Source organism: Mirounga angustirostris, unplaced genomic scaffold, assembly GCF_029215605.1.
Source record: "Mirounga angustirostris isolate CCGP_5_RB_7025 unplaced genomic scaffold, mMirAng1.0.hap1 SCAF_15, whole genome shotgun sequence".
Lineage (NCBI taxonomy): Eukaryota > Metazoa > Chordata > Mammalia > Carnivora > Phocidae > Mirounga > Mirounga angustirostris.
Genome location: NW_026991723.1, coordinates 6,750,097 through 6,769,942, shown reverse-complemented (window position 1 = coordinate 6,769,942; position 19,846 = coordinate 6,750,097). Strand labels below are relative to the sequence as shown.

At 42.5% G+C, this 19,846-nt stretch overlaps 1 protein-coding gene across 13 annotated transcripts in view; it reads right to left on the bottom strand.

Annotated features, from left to right (window-relative positions):
• Positions 1-19,846, bottom strand: part of SPATA6L (spermatogenesis associated 6 like) — a 73,950-nt gene that overhangs the window by 52,594 nt on the left and 1,510 nt on the right. For 7 of the 13 annotated variants that reach the window (XM_064579992.1, XM_064579991.1, XM_064579989.1 and 4 more), the window contains exons 1-3: positions 16,498-17,645; positions 13,268-13,316; positions 9,761-9,802 (exon numbers count right to left, since the gene is read on the bottom strand). In XM_064579992.1, the coding sequence (XP_064436062.1) occupies positions 9,761-9,802; positions 13,268-13,316; positions 16,498-17,349 (943 nt within the window). In that variant the 5' untranslated portion in view covers positions 17,350-17,645. Of the gene's footprint in view, positions 1-1,842; positions 13,104-13,267; positions 13,317-16,497; positions 17,646-19,846 lie in introns of those variants that run through there. The other 6 variants (XM_064579997.1, XM_054509144.2, XM_064579994.1 and 3 more) reach the window with 6 other exon arrangements.

Genomic DNA, 19,846 nt, shown 5'->3' with positions numbered 1-19,846 from the left:
TGTAAATTAAGGAACAAATGTGTTCAGATCTTTACTGAGACCCTACTGGCTATTTTGAAAATCATGCCACATCTAAATACTTCCTTATGCTCAACGTTTGTGTACTGATACGCGTATTTTGTTTTAAACCATTTTCCTTTTATTTCTCCTTTGTTACAGCTGAAATATTACATTGTTTGCAGCGATTTGTGTAAGCTGGTTATAGTAACCATGAATATTATTTCAGTATGGCAAAAGGGATGCTACAAAACACTCATTACCAAAAGAAGATCTCGGGTCTAAGAGGACTGAGAAGCTACCAGCAGGGCCCTCCTTGTCTACACAGCAGGTGCTACACCAGAGATTCCGACCGAGAGTGGACCCTGTACAGAGCACCGCCAAAGAAGAAACCATAGTCAATGAGGTAGCTTTACCATTTGGTGACCGCCATTTGATTTTGAGAAGAACTCTGATAGGTGTATTTCTGGCACATCAGTGGGACAAAACACCTGACATTATCAAATGTGACAGGTTAATATCGTCCTACTTATCCCACTCAACACAAATGCTTGGGTTCTCATAAGGATCGAAGTGCAAAAAGAACACATTCTCTCTTTTTCATCACGATATCATGTCTTTCCACTCCTCTCCTCTCATCTCCGACATGCACCAGCCACACAGACTGATGATCTATCTTCCCCTCCTCCGCTACATACGGACTTCCTCAGCCCACACTGTTCCTTCCAAAACGTCCTTTCTTCCTTCCCATTCCAGGTGAAATCCCGTTCGTCTTTCAAGTCTCACTTTAAACGTCTCCTCATGTCTCCGAGATAACAGGTCCAAAACAGAACTCTTGAATTTTTCCCACAAGTAAGCTCTCCCTTAGCCTCCCATCAGAAGAACCAATACCACATGCTTGAGCCAAAAATCTAGGATTTATCCTTGATTCCACTCTTTCGCTCCTCACATAAACCCATTAGCTAAGTCCTGTTGACTCCATCTCCAAAATAAATCTAAAATCTGTGTCCTCTCTCCACCCTTACAGCCACCAGGCTGGTCCCAGCCCCACCACCTGTCTCCCCGACCACTGCCACGAGCTGGTCTCCCTGCTTCCACTGTCCTGCACTCAAACCTGTCCTCCACACACTGCCATGTTATAAATACATCACATTGTACCTTTCCATCTCCTTAAAACCTTCCAACGGGCTCCCCATCCTGCTAGAATAAAACCTAAGCATCTTATCCTGGCCTTCAAGACTCCGTGTAATCAGCCTCGCCTAACCCCTCCTCCATCATCTGTTACCACTCTCCTCCTTGCTCATGCCACGTCCGCCCTGCTGCCCTTCCTGCTGTCCCTCAAACACACCAAGCTCGCCTCTACCTTAGATGCTTGCCCTGCGTTCTCCCTGCCGTCTTCCTTCCCCGGATCTCTGCATGGCTGGCTCCCTCCTATCCAATTAGGGGCCTCGGCTGAAATGTCATCTCATCAGAAGGAGGTACCCCAACCTAAAGGAGCCTGGTGCTCCCCACCACATTACCCTATTCCACTTTCTACCCAAAACATACCGCGAACCAAGACTGGCGTCACACATGCGTTTGTGACCTGCTCGCATCAGTGCTGGGAGTGTTACGTTTACTACTCCATCCCTGGCAGGGACCTCCCTAGAGGGTGTGAGTGCGGGGCAGTTACCAGCACAGGCCCCAGCCAAGACCGCCTCACCTGGAAGGGGGCCATTCTGCCAGTGTCTCTCACAGGCCCCTGGAGAGATCATTAAGGATGGACATTTTAAAGATTTTTTTTTAAAGATTTTATTTATTTATTTGAGAGAGAGAGTGAGAGAGAGAAAGAACACAAGAGGGGGGAGCGGGAGAGGGAGAAGCAGACTCCCTGCTGAGCAGGGAGCCCGATGCGGGACTCGATCCCACAACTCCAGGATCATGATCTGAGCCGAAGGCAGTCGCTTAACCAACTGAGCCACCCAGGCGCCCCATTTTAAAGATTTTTTAAAATTTGTTTATTTAGAGAGAGAGAGAGTGGTGTGGGGAGGGGCAGAGGGAGAGGGAAAGAAGCCGACTCAGTGGGGTGGGGCTCAAATGCGGGGCTCGATCCCAGGACTTCAAGACCACGACCGGAGCTGAAACCAAGAGTCAGACACTCAACCGACTGAGCCACCCAGGCGCCCTTTTACAACCGCATTTCAGAGGCGGTCAGAAAAGAGAGGTGTCGTGCAGCCTCCTGGAGCTGCCTCCGAGCAGATGATGTGAGAGAACTTAAGGCTCTGCTTACATCAGGTGCTCAGTTAGCATTCGTTACCCTCTTTGAGACTCAGTTTCCACCACCGTGAGAGAAGGAGACAGACGAAAAGTCCTCTAAAGTCTTTCCAACTCCTACCCTTCATTCATTTCTCAATCACTTCTTTTCCATCTTTTCAATCTCTTTTCATTCATACGTTCAAGAAATATGCACTGAGGACCTACCGTGTGCCGGCAATTCTAGATCCTGGGTGTTTAACAGGAAATACCATGGGTATAATTCCTGCCTTCCTGGAGCTTACAGTCCACAAGTGAGGAACAATTACACAAATGAATATACAATGTACATTGATGATAAAGAGGAAGGCAGGGAGGCAGTGGGAAGGTGGGGGGAGTTCTAAGATGGATCTTCTGCTTCATCCCAGCCTCCTTTTCATCAGTGCTCCTTTGACAGGCTCCCTCTGTAATGGGCATGACATCCCAACTCTGCTGGCCAGGGACTTCCTCCACTCAGAGACCTCACAAGTGCAACCTGAAAACGGGCGGTGATGTGACAATCTCCTCACCCATCACTAGCAACGAAACACAGTTTTCAACTGAGGCATGTGGTTCAGTGGTTAAGAACTGTTTCTAGGTTGAGACACAGCTGGTTCAAACCCCTGCTCCACCATTTACCAGCTCTGCGACCAGGAGCAAATGACATAATCTCCTAGTTTCAGCTTCCTCTTCAGGAAAACATAAAAGTCCTAATAGTACCTGCCCCCTGGGGCTACTGTGAGGGCACATGACATATATAAAGTGCCGAGCACACTGCCTAACATCACCTGCCATCATCGGACCGCTCCACGACACCAACCCAGCAGAGGTCCCAGCACCACACTGGTCTCTGGACATCATGTGTTTTCGATCATATGCTCCTACTCCAGTAAACCCCTACATGCACGGTGTGATGTTCTCCGCGCTGGGCTTCTCCTTTCTCCTTCCATAGGTTTTTGGCCAGCTCTTCTCACTGCGTCCAACATGACAGCTACCAAATCACGATGCGTGTATTTAGCAAGAATTAAAATAAAAATAAAGAGGCCAGAGAATCGGAGGCAGGCTCATCTCCTATCTTTGGAATCACAGGAATAAAGAGACTGAAATTGGAGAAGAGAGATAAAAGGCTGATGTGTCTCATTTCTCTCTCTCTCTCTCTCTCTCTCTCTCTCTGCTTTGGTCGTGTTCTGGAGTCCAACCTGCCACCCAGTGTGAAAATGTCTGCACAGCAAGGGGACGCTACAGGAGCCTCGGTTATAAATAATGAGCATATACACAGGCTGAGCGATTCTCAGAGGCCAAGGGAAACGTCTGAAAGAAATCACATTCTTACAGGCTCAGACTGGGAATCATCAATGCCGTCAGTGAAAAACTTTTCCCCCGAAAAAAGGAAAACAAATGAGCCTTCGAGAAAAACAGTCATTTTTGTAACAATGTTGTTTTGAAAAAGCTACCATTTACGGAGCATACCAGAACTGACAGCTTGCCCCGTGACGGAGTCTCATGTGGCGCCTTCTGTACAGAGAAGGAAACCGGCTCTGCGGGCAGGACGCATGTAGGATGCCACGCAGCAAAGCGGGATTTCAAACCCCTGTTATCTGGGGCAGGAGTTCTTCCACTCTCGATGCCTCATGAACACCACTACGAAGCATCAAACGAAGTCTGACTGAGGGAATGGTGCCCACTGAGTTAGCAGTTTACAGCTGGACGGAACCCACGAGTCTCCCAGGCGAGAGGCTTTCATCTAAGAGATGGGTAGGAAGAAAGCTAAGCGCCCGCGCAGACAGGATCAGCTGCTGCCCCCCTGTGTCCGTTCGCTTGTTCCCAGCTTTTGTAAACAGGAACCAGAGGAGTCTTCATGGCTTCTGAGCCGAATCCTTGGACATCGCTAGCGGTAAAGCCATAGGCACATCGAAGGGACTCATGCCATTAACACAACGGTCATAACATGTCTTTTGACTATAGGTGTGTTGGAAAGCGATGTGAATAAACATCAAACAATAAAATAGTATCTGCAGCAAAATGAAAAGTGAAGGATTTCAGCCACGTGAAGGACGGGTCCCTGCGAACCTAAATGTAGCCCCTGTGACCCCACGGTGCTGCCTACATGAGACAAATCATTTTTGCTTAATTATCAAGCATCGAGAACCAGCACAGCAAGAGGGCTCACCACCACCGTCCTGCCTGGGGCCAAGGGCGTGATACCAACAGCACAGTGTGGGGCATGTTCTGAGCACACCCTCAATACGCAGACGTTGGACCCATTAGCGGACCGACCTGTAATGCATCTGAAGCCGAGCGAAATTATTTTGAGCAATTCTAATCTAATGTTACTAAAAATGACAATCCGCAATACAAGGACTGAAGACAAGAGGAAAATAAGTATCATACAGCCTCCATTTCATATCTGAGTAGCTTCTGAGTTATAACCTGTAGGCATGCACCCAGCCTCAAAATTCTCCAATCATCGTGGCCTTGAACTACTCTCGCAACCTTCTCACAGGTGGATTTCTGGTCACATGAAAAACATATGGTAATCTAAGATATATCAAATATTAAAAAGCAAGTTGCAGACTATGTATATTCAACCAATGTGTATACTAAACACATATATTAAATACTAGATATATAAAGTACATTCATGTATACATACGTGTGTACATATAAATGTATTTTAGATTTCATTGAATACACCAAATGTATTATATATACATATATCTGAAAATACCTAAAAAGAAACACAAATTATTAGTAGTAATTATTGTCAGAGATTGTTGACGAATGTGGTTTTTAACTTTTTATTTTATATAACTTTGTGGTAAATTTTTACAGTAGGAGTATTTAGGTATTGGGTTATTTTTTTTTAAGATTTTATTTTTTTATTTGTCAGAAAGAGCACAAGCAGGGGGAGGGGCAGAGGGAGACGGAGAAGCAAGCTCCCCACTGAGCAGGGAGCCCGATGCAGGGCTCGATCCCAGGACCCTGAGATCATCACCTGAGCCGAAGGCAGACACTTAACCGACTGAGCCACCCAGGCGCCCCAGGTATTGGGTCATTTTTTAAAACTCCATGTAGAACTAAATAAGATCAAAATGGGCCTGCTTCTACTTCATTAACACCGAAATATAACTTGTCAATTTGCATTGATATATGTTTGAACATAAAATAAGGCCAAATAAGAAAAAAAAAAAACTATGGAAAAAAATTCAATACCTTGATTTTAGCCTATCACTTTTAGGCTGAAAAATATTCAGTAAGAATTTCTGAAAAGCAGGTAGGAAGCATCTCTGATCTTCCCTCTGTTCTACCTAAGACAGCCCTGATATATACAAGAGTTCCTATCCTTAGATCCACAGAATGTGGGGTTCTTCTCTGTTTTCAGGGTCTGCTTCTGCCAGTAGGCCGAGAGGCAGAAGAAAGAGCTACAGAATTCTGGGTCCCCTCAACTCCTCGGGGCCCATGTCTTGTTCTAGGTACAGCCCCAGCTGGCAAAACTATGATCCTCATAAAAGCCTCCACGGCCACCTCTGCTTTAGCTCAGGAAGCTGCCAGACTCACTTTCCTTCTCCCATGTTCTTAAGAAAATGAAAGATTCAAACAATAAAATATCAAAAGAATACAACAAAACAGGAGACATACATATGCATTAAGCATAACTTATTAAAAACTTTGGTAAAAACATCAGGAATATATACCAAAGGGCAATGTTAACATCCAGACATCACTCTGCAAGTAATTAAAGGACACTGAAAATCACGTTATACAGAAAAAAAGAAAGAAAACAAATTATGGGAAAATGGAAATTTTTAAGAAGTAAATTTTATATTTTAGGTTGTCACAAATCATATCTAAAAAGGGGCCAACACATATAGTAAAATATATTTTAAAGAAATTATATACGGTGCGCCTGGGTGGCTCAGTTGTTAAGCGTCTGCCTTCGGCTCAGGTCATGATCCCAGGGTCCTGGGATCGAGCCCCATGTCAGGCTCCCTGCTCCGCAGGAAGCCTGCTTCTCCCTCTCCCACTCCCCCTGCTTGTGTTCCCTCTCTCTCTATGTATCTCTGTCAAATAAATAAATAAAATCTTAAAAAAAAATAAAGAAAGAAATTATATACTTTGCAAACACAATAAATTCAAATGATAATATCTGGCATTAGCTAGGCTATGGGCAAGGGGCATGCCATACACTATTGAATACAGTAATAATGGAAACTTGCTGGCGATCAGTTTACTCCCAGGTGACAAGATATGGATGTTCAGTCTGGTACAGTTGTCCCCCCTTAACCACAGTTCCGAGACCCCCAGTGGATGCCTGAAACTGCAGATAGCACTGAATCCTATAGACACTACCTTTTTTTCCTACACATACCTACCTACGGTAAAGTTTAACTTATAAATTAGGCTTAGTAAAAGATTAACAACAATAACTAATAATAAAATAATTATAACAATATACTGTAATAACAGTCACGTGAATGTGATCTCTTGCAAAATATCTTATTGCATGTACTCACCCTTCTTGTGATGATGTGATTTGATAAAATGCCTACGTGATGAGAAGAAGTGAGGTGAGTGACTCAGTTTTTAGGCTACTACTGACCTCCTGACAATGTCAGAAGGAGGATCATCTGCTTCTGGACCATGGTTGTTGCCATGGGTAACTGAAACCAATAGGAAGCAGAACCACAGATACGGGGGGACTCCTGTAATTCTATTCTTTACAAATATACCAAGAGAAAAAAATAATTTTTATAAATATGTGAAAGACAAAGCCTAAATGTTTAACAATATCAATTTAAGGATAATTATAATACTACAGAAAAACACATAGCTATTGAGAATGACAAACTACAGATAACAATGTACAGTGAAAAAGCAAAACCCCAAATGTTATGTCCCTACTCTTCATGGACTTATAAAAACACATAAGTAAATTGATGAAATTCTTTACTGCCAATAAAAGATAATGACGTACAGGGTGCGTGGGTGGCTCAGTTGGTTTGGCGACTGCCTTCGGCTCGGGTCATGATCCTGGAGTCCCTGGATCGAGTCCTGCATCGGGCTCCCTGCTCGGCAGGGAGTCTGCTTCTCCCTTTGACCCTCCCCCCTCTCATGTGCTCTCTCTCATTCTCTCTCTCTCAAATAAATAAATGAGAATCTTTAAAAATAATAATAATAATGATGTACATCTATGCTTTTAGAAATGAAAATCCAACAGTGATCTATCACGGGGGAAGCCAAAAAGAGAAGAAAATGTATATGACACTATTATGTAAAAATTTTGTATCTAGGTGTTTTTCTGTCTGCAGAGATATATCAAGAAACATGTTCACCAAATTATAAAGGTTTTCTCATCATTTGGGGATGCTTTTTGCAACAAATAAAAACTGTAAAGCTATTTTCATTTTAAGGAAGAAAAAAGGCAAAAACCTGTAACAGCAAAGATCAAAAAAGAATTAGAAATGTTTGAGTCTTAAATATTCTCTCTCTCGGGGCGCCTGGGTGGCTCAGTTGGTTAAGCGACTGCCTTCAGCTCAGGTCATGATTCTGGAGTCCCGGGATCGAGTCCCGCATCGGGCTCCCTGCTCGGCAGGGAGTCTGCTTCTCCCTCTGACCCTCCTCCCTCTCATGCTCTCTGTCTCTCATTCTCTCTGTCTCAAATAAATAAATAAAATCTTTAAAAATATATATATATATTCTCTCTCTTTCTCTCTCTCTCTCTCTCTCTCTCTCACACACACACACACACACACACACTAAAATCACCAGGTAGGGACACCTGGGTGGCTCAGTTGTTTAAGCATCCGCCTTATGCTCAGGTCATGATCCCAGGGTCCTGGGATGGAGCCCCCCATCAGGCTCCCTGCTCAGCGGGGAGTCTGCTTCTCCCTCTCCTTCTGCCCCTCCTCCATGCTTGTGTTCTCTCAAGTAAATAAATCCTGAAGAAAAAAAAGACATATGAAGCAAAGGTACCACAGAAAAGTTTCCTCCTACAGTCCCACAATTCTAGCAAGCACTTTTTCTGTAAAGGGCAAGACAGTAAATACTTTAGGCTTTGCAGACCACATGGTCATAACTACTCAACTCCAGCATAAACAAAAGCAGCCACAGACAATATTTAAACGAATGAGCATGGTTGTGTTCCAATAAAACTTTATGGACAATGAAGTCTGAATTTTATACAATTTTCACATCATGAAATACTTAAAAAAATTTTTCCAGCCATTCAAAAAAATGTAAGAACTGAAGACAGTTTGGCAGTTCCTTAAAAAGTTAAACATGGAGGGGTGCCTGGGGTGGTCAGTCAGTGAAGCATTTGACTCCTGATTTTGGCTCAGGTCATGATCTCAGGGTTCGTGGGATCGAGCCCTGCGTCAGGCTCTGCACTCGGCATGGAGTCTGCTTGTCCCTCTCCCTGCCCCTGCTTGCATGTACGTGTGTGTGCACTCTCTCTCTCTCAAATAAATAAAATCTTAAAAAAAAAAAAGTTAAACACGGAGGTACCATATGACACAAAAATTCTACTCCTAGGTATATACCCAAGAGAACTGAAAACATGTACCCACACAACAACTTGTACATGAATGTTGACAGCACTGTTACTCATAATATGCAAAAAGTGGAAACAACCCAAATGTCCCTCAACCAGCAAATAGATAAACAAACTTTGGTACATCCACATAAAAGCACATTATGCAGCCCTAAAAAGGAATGAAGTAATGATACATGCCACAACGTGGATGCACCTTGAAAACATGCAAAGTGAAAGGGGCCAGACACAAAAGGCCACATATTGTCTGAGTCCATTGACATTAAATGTCCAGAATAGGCCAATCAACAGAGAAAGTAGATTAGTTGTGGCCAGGGCTATGGGAAGAGGGAATGAAGAGGGACTCCTAATGACTACGCGTTTCTTTTTGGGATAATAAAAATGTTCTGGAATAAGATAGGGGTGACGGTTGCACAACTCTGTAAAGATACTAAAGCAACTGAATTGTACACTTGACAACAGTGAAATTTGTAGTATATGAATTAAACATAGAGTATATGAATCTCAACTTTTAAAAACGTAGAAATTTAGCTCACAAGTCATACAAAACAAACTGGATTTGGCCTGGGGCCTATAGTTTGCCAACCCTGTTCTAGCATCTAACACAGAAGACAGTTTTGGGTATTACACACACACACATGCCCCATAAATTAGAACAAAGTCAAAGGCAACAACTGGAAAGAAACTGAGCCATGATTTTATTATTTGACGATAATTAGATAAAGTTATGAAAAAATAGAAAGTCAAATGCCTGCTTATGCTTACTGCCACCAAACCCATAAAGTTACTTTTCCAGGAATGGACAGAATTCAAAAGACCGGTGGGGGAAAAAAGGGAGTGTTCTAGAAAGCACAACTTGTAAATACCAATCCCATTCTGTCATGCCAAAATCCTTTCCAAACAAAATAAGCTATTTTAGAAATGCATTTACTGGCACATTACCTGGAGGTACTAGTTGTATTAATTCAAACCTGGTTAGGAAGCCTAAAAGGGAAAAAATGAGATTTTAATACTGAAGAAAATTGCTGGAGTTGTTCATTAATTGCTAAGTTTAACACTGCCATAACATCCCATTTATTTTAATAATAATAATAATAATAATAATAATAATAGGTGCTGTACCAACAATGATTTAGGTATTTTGAGACCCAGTAATTCAAAGGCATGGAATGAGAGTAATTGGTATTTTATGCCCTGAAAAGTGTTGATGAAATGAATGCAATATTTTCTCTCTTAAAAGTGTATTCATAAGGGACGTGGCTCAGTGAGTTAAGCATCTGCCTTTGGCTCAGGTCATGATCCCAGGGTCCTGGGATCAAGTTCCACATCAGGGTCCCTGCTCAGAGGGGAGCCTGCTTCTCCCTCTCCCTCTGCTGCTCCCCCTGCTTGTGCTCTCTCTCTCTGACAAAGTCTTTAAAAAAATTTTTTAACATATTCGTAAGTCACAGACATAATAAACGACTTATCATTTTTAAAAATTCACAATACAACTGTTGTCAATTAACCTATATAAGTTTATCTTGCTTAAAACAGTATGCTCTCTGGGGCGCCTGAGTGGCTCAGTCGTTAAGCGTCTGCCTTCAGTTCAGGTCATGATCCCAGGGTCCTGGGATCAAGCCCCGCATCGGCCTCCCTGCTCAGCAGGAAGCCTTCTTCTCCCTCTCCTGCTCCCCCTGCTTGTGTTCCCTCTCTCACTGTGTCTCTCTCTGTCAAATAAATAAATAAAATCTTAAAAAAAAAAAAACACTATGCTCTCTGACTATATAAATGAGACATAAAATATCACATTTTTTATACTTCCTGAGTCCAAAATGTATTTACAAATAGTGAGCCCATGTACAAAATCTATAAGGACAAGAATAAAATTCAAATCTTAATTTAAACATAAATGGTATAACAATTAAAAATCAATAAAGATAATTCCCACAAAATATGAGAAGTGAAAACATTTTAAAATAGGCAATAATGGTGACAATTATAGTTACTAATACTGTATGATATATTTGAAAGCTGCTAAGAGAGTAGGTCTTAAATGTTCTCACAACAAAAAAGAAATGGTATTATGTGATGTGATGAGTTTCTTAGCTAATGCTGTGGTGGTTATCATTTCACAATATAAAAGTGTATCGAAACCACATATTGTATACCTTAAATTTACACAGTGTTATACATCAATTATGTCTCAAAGAAGCTGGAAATATATGAAAAAAAAGTAAAATTGTCCCTTTGTAGACTTATGAAAAAGATATGAGTGTATGAGGACAGAATTTTAAATGCCAAGAAACTTAACAGCTAAGACAGCTTGTAATTTTAGGTTTTCCAAGTAGGAAAAAAGAATATATCTTTGCCAACCATCACTCCAATGGTAATGTTTAGCACTTCATTTGTCTCAGGCTCCAAATTCCTTACATTCAATTAATTCTCACCACATCCCATGTTCATGGATTGGAAGACTTAATATTGTTCAGATGGAAATATTCCCTAAGTGGATCCACAGATTCAGTGCAATGCCTTTCAACATCCTAGCTGGCTTCTTTGCGGAACTGACATGCTAAAATTCATATGGAAAGGAAAGGAAATCCAAATAGCAAAAACTGCCTTGGAAAGAACTAAGGTAGGGGACTCACATTTCCTGACTTCAAAACTTACTTACAAAGCTACAGTAATCAAAATTGTGTGGAATTGGCATAATGATAGATATATGGATCAACAGAATAGAGAGTCAAAAAAAAAAAAAAAAAAAAAGCCCTGGGGTGCCTGGGTGGCTCAGTTGTTAAGTGTCTGCCTTCGGCTCAGGTCATGATCCCAGGGTCCTGGGATCGAGCCCCGCATCGGGCTCCCTGCTCAGAGGAGAGCCTGCTTCTCTCTCTCCCACTCCCCTTGCTTGTGTTCCCTCTCTTGCTGTCTCTCTCTCTCTGTCAAATAAATAAATAAAATCTTTAAAAAAAAAAAACCTTCATTTTTACACTCAGTTGACTTTGAACAAACATGCCAATACTATTCAATGGGGGTAAAATACTCTTATCAACAAATGGTACCAGGATGACTGGATATCCAGATGCAAGTTGGACCCCTACTTCATGCTATTTACAAAAATCAACGTAATATGCGTCATAGACTTAAATGTAAAAGTTAAAACTATAAAACGCTTAGAAGAAAACATAGAAAAAAAAAAGAAGAAGAAAACATAGACATAAATCTTTGTGACTTGAATTAGGTAATACTTTCTTAGTTATGACATCAAAAGTGCAAATAACAAAAGAAAAACAGATAAAACTGAATTCATCAAAATTTAAAATTTTTGTGTTTCAAAGAACACCATCAAGAAAATGAAAAGATAATCCAAAGAATGGAAGAAAACATTTATCTATCATACATCTGATATGGGACTTGTCTCTACAATATACAAAGAACTCCATACATTACAAGTCCATTATATATTACAACTCAATAATGAAAAACCAAACAACCCAACTAAAATATAAGCAAAAGCTCTGAATACACATTTCTCCAAAAAAGATATACAGTCAATAAACACATGAAAAAATGCTCAACATCATCAAACCACAATGAGATTTCACTTCATACCCACAAGGATGGCTAGCAATCAAAAGGACAGGTAATAACAAGTGTTGGCCAGGATGTGGAGAAATGGAACCCTCACATATTGCTGGTGCAATGTGAAATAATTCAGCTGCTTTGGTAAAGTTTCTCCAAAGATTAAAAAGAATTACCATATGACCCCACACTTCTATTCCTAGGTATATACCCAAGAGAAATGAAAATATATGCCGACAAAAAAACTTGTACACAAATATTCATAGCAACATTATTCATCACAGCCCAAACGTGAAACCAACCCACATATCCATCAACCAATGAATGAATAAATAAAATGTAGTATCTCCATACAATGGAACACTATTTGGCCACAAAAGCACATGAAGTACTAACACATGCTGTAGCAAAGATGAATCCTGAAAACATTATGCTCAGTGAAAGAAGCCAGTCACAAAGGACCACGTATTGTATAATTCCATTTACATGAAATATGCAGAATAAGCAAATCTACAGAGACAGAAAGATTGGTTAGTAGTTACCTAGGGCTGGGAGTGATAAGGAAGAATGGGTTTAAGGCTTCATTCTGTGATAAAAATGTTTTAAAATTAATATGGTGATGGTTACACAACTGTGTGAAGATACAAAAACCATTTAATTGTAAATAAATTAATGAACAAACAGAAGTGTACCATCCAGTAAGTCCCATCTCTATCCAGAAAAGAGTCTGCAAGAGAATGAAAAACATGATTCAAATTTGACATAGCCTCTCCTGAATATAAATATGGATCAAACATGGAAATATTACAACATAGAATATAGTAGAGTTTTATATCTGTACACACAATTACATACACAGCAGTTGTTTTGTTTTGTTTTGAGAGCACCTACTTTCTAAAATGTCTGCTACAGCTCCAGGATCTATGGCATTTTCAAATACCTGCAGGGAAAAAAAAGGTGAAAATAAATTTTCAAACATTTATTAATATACACTTATAGCGGGGCGCCTGGGTGGCTCAGTTGGTTGAGCGACTGCCTTCCGCTCAGGTCATGATCCTGGAGTCCCTGGATCGAGTCCCACATCGGGCTCCCTGCTCGGCAGGGAGTCTGCTTCTCCCTCTGACCCTCCTCCCTCTCATGCTCTCTGTCTCTCATTCTCTCTGTCTCAAATAAATAAATAAAATCTTAAAAAAAAAATATATATATATATATATATATACGCTTATGGCAAATGTAGATTATATTCTTCCAAATAATTAACACATGCCAATTCCAGCCATATAATATTTTAAAATTCAACAGGAGTATCTTTGACAGGTATGTGGTTAAAAGCTCAACGAATGACTGTAGAATGAGAACACAGTACCAAGCACAAGGAAAATCTGAGTTAGCTGAATCTACCACATGCTCCAAATGTCATCAACTTGACCTAGCCCTACAGTTTGCTGCTAAAAGCACATCTCAAAGCACAAACCTCAGAGTCTTGCTTGAGTACCTAGAAATACATTCTGCATACCACAGACACTCACTAAATGAGGTTAACTGAATAAATGACCTTAGCAATTGGTTGTGCTAAAAAGGAACGTAAGTAAAAATTCTATCTATGTGTAACACAAAAGAAAACTAGGCACTATAACCCATACTCCTACCGAACCCAAAACAACCAGAGCGAGGGAGAGCCTCATAAGTTTAAAGTATATCGTGAAGCACAAGACAAATGGGATATCTGTCCAGCCAATGCCAAATCTGCTTATTTTGTCCTTGAGCTGAAGGGTCTGGGAGAGGACTGAGATTTTTTTTTTTTTTTTTTAAGATTTTGTTCATTTATTTGATAGAGAGATACAGCGAGAGAGGGAACACAAGCAGGGGGAGTGGGAGAGGGAGAAGCAGGCTTCCCGCCAAGCAGGGAGCCCGATGCGGGGCTTGATCCCAGAACCCTGGGATCATGACCTGAGCAGAAGGCAGACGCGTAACGACTGAGCCACCCAGGCGCCCCAGGACTGAGATTAAAAGCGGAACACGCCCTTCTCCCTGAACTCTGGAAGCCGCTAAGAAATGAAAGTTTTCATCAGAGTTTGATTCAGGCATTTAAGTTCTGATTTAAATAGTGTTTAAATTTAAGCATGGTTAACATCTGCTCTCGATCCAAAGCCAGCTCACCTTTAAGTACAAAAGTGGAGGCTATCCCCTGTAATCTATTTTTGTCTTACTGACTTAGATTTATCAAGCAAATGCAGGTGAGGGGTTTTTTTCCCCTGAATTATTTCAACTTGCATCCCTTCACTTCATCCATGTCTACGGATTTTCTCAACTGTGATCCTGGGGAGTAACTGCCCAAACACAATGTGTCACACATTCTTGATGAGCAATTTCTTATTTATCCAAATGTTTTAGAACATTAATTCTGGGTTACACAGCAGGTCCAAGGAGGAGAAAATGTCTTTGATATTTGCTGCAAGTATTTGCAGCTAGAGAATGGAACAAATACAAGAAAATTGGATGGAGCCGGGTGGGAGAAAGTTGGAATAGGAACCCGAACAGCTCACACACGGGGCAATATTTCAAAATTTTTAAATAACTGCATTTTATAAAAGGAAAAATGCTCCGTGATACATGTTTGACTAGCAATCTTCAAATGCACAGCTTTGCAACAGAGCAGTGGTATCTGGAGTCTAATGTCTCCGAAGTTGATCCCCCCTTTTCTACAAGTCAAGGATGTTGGACTAGATGACCTCCAAGGTCATTTACGGAATTATCATTCTGTGCTTCTGTGATTTTTGTATCCTTGTGCTTCTCTTAAAAGGGAAGTCTTTTTAAAGTCTTGTATAGAAGGAAACCTGATAAACTAATAAGGATATTCCTAGGGGGAAAAATAGACTGGACTTTCACCACCCACTTCCTACCACCACCAGTATCTAAATAGTAGAAATGGGTTCCTCTGGATTCTGACTATATGTCCCAAGGTAATACCCATTTATTCCTCTCCTCTCTTATCCAACCAGTTTGGTAGACTCTATTTAAATTTCTGCTGTGATTTCCAAAAACATTACATACAGTCCTAGCCTTTTAGAAAATCAATCCTCATCTCCTCTCCCAGTCTCAGTTGGAAACAGGTCATTTTCTGGGCAACACCATCCAGACGTTTAAAAATGATGGGCTCTACCTTATCTAGCCTTCCCATACTCATCCCCTCCTCCAAAGAGCAGCTCAGCGATATTGTTTGGGGGAAAATCATTAGACTTATCAAGGTTAAAACTGATTCCGCCTCCAAATTCCAAAACGAAAACTTCAAAGAACTGTGCATGATTCATAATAATGAAACTAATATTCTAAATTAAACTGGTTGTAATGTTCTATTAATATCATGTTCATATTCACTGGACTAGAACCTAGCCTTTATCACTGTAGCTAAATAAACCAGGGACGACCCAAGAAAATTCAATAAATCTGAAGAGGCTTGTTTTGTTACAGGATTTCAGATACAGGAATCTTACTAATTTGAATATAGTTTTTTTCATTATTTTTCTGAGTCTACAAAAGTTTGTTTCTAAGGTCCACTAATTTACTGATAATCCCTGTCATAAATGTAATGCAGCTGCCTCTGACACCTCCAAGAACATTCGGAAAATGCTCTCTCTGCTCCAGTTAGAAAATGCCATGGGAATTCCAAGAATAGAAAGCATCCACCAGGGCATTTAGCGCTAGGTTGACAGAACTTGGCTCAGACTCCAATGCAAAAGCAAGTCCTCCAACTCTGGTTCTGTACTGCTCTGAGGTGCCTTCAAGTCATTTTTTCTTTTTCTTTTTTTTTTTTTTTTTTTTAAGATTTTATTTATTTATTTGAGAGAGAGAATGAGAGACAGAGAGCACGAGAGGGAAGAGGGTCAGAGGGAGAAGCAGACTCCCTGCCGAGCAGGGAGCCCGATGTGGGACTCGATCCCGGGACTCCAGGATCATGACCTGAGCCGAAGGCAGTCGCTTAACCAACTGAGCCACCCAGGTGCCCCAAGTCATTTTTTCTTTTAAGAAAATGTACAAAATAACTTTATAAGACCCATTAGATGATCACCAGACAACAACATTTAAACTTCTGTATTTGGCAATGAGAAAGTCGAGATCACCTTTTCAAACCTCATGCTCTGCTGAATCGTAATAGGGAACACAGGGGGAAAGCAGTCGGTCTCCAGGTATTGATTTAGGAGGTACACCCCAAGGTACACATCTTGCTTGTCAGGAAGGAACACCCCTGGACAAGAAATCTTAAAAACAAAGAAAAAACAGAGAAGAGGGCTTGTGTGGTGTCGTTTTTTAAACGCAGCTCTGTTTCTCCTGAACTCCCACCCCCGCACCCCTTCCCCTGGACCTCCCACACCCCCATCTCCCCCTGTCCTCGCCCTCCTCAAGGGCCAGTTCCAGTCTCCTCCCACGTCTCCGCCAGGTGTCACAATCGTCCTCTCGCCGGCTCCTGTCCCCGCCCCTCCGGGATGGCAGTGCGCAAGCGGAAGAGGCTGCAGGGCCGCGCGCCTCTCGCTAGGCCGGCCGGCTCCCGGGGTCCGGGCCCCCGCCGCGATGCCGAGCCCCCGGAGGAACGCGGACGGACGCCCGCTGGCCGCGTCCGCCTCGAGCACCAGCAGCCCCGGCAGCCCGGCCCGCGGCGGCGGCGGCGGCGGCGGCGGCGGCAGGGTCGAGTTCCAGGCCCTGCTCGGCAGCCGCGGGCCCGGCGCCGACCCCACCTGCGCCCGGCTGCGCGCGTCCGAGAGCCCGCTGCACCGCCGCGGCTCCTTCCCCCTGGCCGGGCCGGGCCCCTCGCAGGCAGCCCCCGCCCCGCCGCCGGAGGAAGGCCGCATGGACCTGAACCCGTCCTTCCTGGGCATCGCCCTGCGCTCCCTGCTGGCCATCGACCTGTGGCTGTCCAAGAAGCTGGGCGTGTGCGCCGGAGAGAGCTCGTCCTGGGGGAGCATGCGGCCCCTCATGAAGCTGCTGGAGATCTCGGGACACGGCGTCCCCTGGCTCCTGGGGGCCCTCTACTGCCTGTCCAGGAGCGACAGCTGGGCGGGGCGCGAGGTGCTCATGAACCTGGTCTTCGCCCTGCTCTTGGACCTGCTGCTGGTGGCCCTGATCAAGGGGCTGGTGCGCAGGCGCCGCCCGGCCCACAACCAGATGGACATGTTTGTCACCCTCTCGGTGGACAAGTACTCCTTCCCCTCGGGCCATGCCACCAGGGCCGCCCTGGTGTCGCGGTTCATCCTGAACCACTTGGTGCTGGCCATTCCGCTGAGGGTGCTTGTGGTCCTATGGGCCTTCATCGTGGGCTTCTCCAGGGTCATGCTGGGGCGGCACAATGTCACTGACGTGGCTTTTGGCTTTTTTCTGGGCTACACGCAGTACAGCATCGTGGACTATTGCTGGCTTTCGCCGCACAATGCCCCGGTCCTCTTCGTACTGTGGAACCAACAATGACACCATTTCATTCATTTATGGCACCGGGAGATCTGAAGGTTTCCACATGCGACGAAGCCAGCGTAAACCAGCAGCAATCCTGCTTGTCCCTCTAAGGACATTTCAGGCTTCTTTTGGGATTTCAGGTGTCATTCCGTCTTGATGGGTTGCTACTCTGGAGAACATGCTGGCCATTATGACCACAGCCATATTACAGAAAGCAAAAAAAAAAAGCCCTCTATTATATATTTATTCAACAACTTTATATCTCCAGGACAACTGCAAAGAAAACAAGCTGGGGTGATTATAATCCTGCTGTTCTTAAGAAGTTGACAAAAGTAAATTTGGGGTTTTGTAGTAATCCTGTAAGTCAACATATCATTTGTAAAGTGAACTTTGAAAAAAAAACAACAACAACTATGATTCTGTCAATATACATGCAGATGAGCCACCTACTAATCCTAGTTCTTTTCCTGAGGTAGATTTTAAACAGTATTTTAAAAGTCTAGGACAGGTTTTTCTCATTTATTCCCTGAAAATCTGTTGCCACAGTGTCTTCTTAATCCTGATTTTCTTGATAAGCTTTCTTAGTATATTGTCTCTTCCATCTTTGTGGATTGGGTAGTGAGAAGAGAGATTATAGTACATATCTTGCTTTCCTTTCCCTCTACCTCCTCAAAAACTCTTTAAATATTTATTTCCCATTACTCTCTAATATTATCTTTTTGCATTTAGAGAACAAGCCAAGAACTTACTTGAAGAAGAAACACTTAAAGGTGGGCATATCTACAGTGCCCACGGAAATGGAAGGATGGGACTATGACCGAATGCTTAATTCTGTTGATGACAAATAGCATGGCATGACAGAGGACAGAAAAGCTGAGGATGTCAGGAACTAAGAGGCTGGGGGTGGGCTTACCACATACTATGTCAGTGGGCCAGTATGGTGGGAGATGGGGCTCTGCTGCCCGTCATCTCTACTGAATAAAGAATAACGCTCCTCTACTTAGGTAATAGGAAAATAACTTGGTTCTTGGCAGTGCAAGGCCATAAACTTTCTTATATGTATCACAAGGATGACCCTGTATATTAAAGTTTTTCATATGGAATTCCATTTCCCCGTATACAGCACACTTTAGGTAACAGTATTTAACTTGAAATTCATCAGGGGAGCCCACTGCTATAGCAGGCACAAGGCATAACTAACTCCTAAATTTCCCTTTACTTTGACCTTCACATTTAAAGCAGTTTATCCACAGTGCCTCCCCAAATCACAAGACCAAAGACCACCAAATGCAGGATGGACTCTGCTCATTATTCTTTGAGCAGGGAAGACCAAAAAGGGGATGTGCTTTAAATGCTGTTCTACCTGAAAAATAAGAACTTTTGAATTATCTCTGGCACTGGTGTTTTCAGATAATGACGGATTATTTTGACATTTATAGAAAGAGGATTATGGCCTTTCATCTGTCACATAGAGGGGCACACTGGAATCTGGAGAATGGTGTGACAAGTGGGCTCTGATTGGGTAGAAGTGTGAGCTTTCTGAGTGTGAGAGGCACCTGGAGGAACTCCTCAAAGGAAAATAAAATCACTTGTATTCCCACAACATCCTGAACACAAGACTACCTCTTCTCTTGCTGAATCAGCCAAACTATAAAGCTCTAAGTGATTTGCTTTATTGTTTAATCTTAGATCTTTTGTTTTAATCCAGCAATATTCAGGCCAGATCTTTTTGAAAGCAATGATATTTCCTTTAGCGGTGTTCACAAGTCTGAATATTGGGAGCTCACAGTTTTATCTTCTGGTTCCTGGTTTTACTTCTGGAATTCCCTGTCTTAGTCGTTGGGGACCTGAGTTTGCAGGCTTTTAAAGCACAGATCAATTCAACTGATGTCTCTGAAATACTTTAGAGTAGAAAATGATTTTACTGTAAATTAATTGTACACTGAGGAATACCTTTTAAAACTGAAAATAAAAGTAACCAATAATGTTGAATGAAGTGAGATGAAAACTTGTTCCATTTTTGCC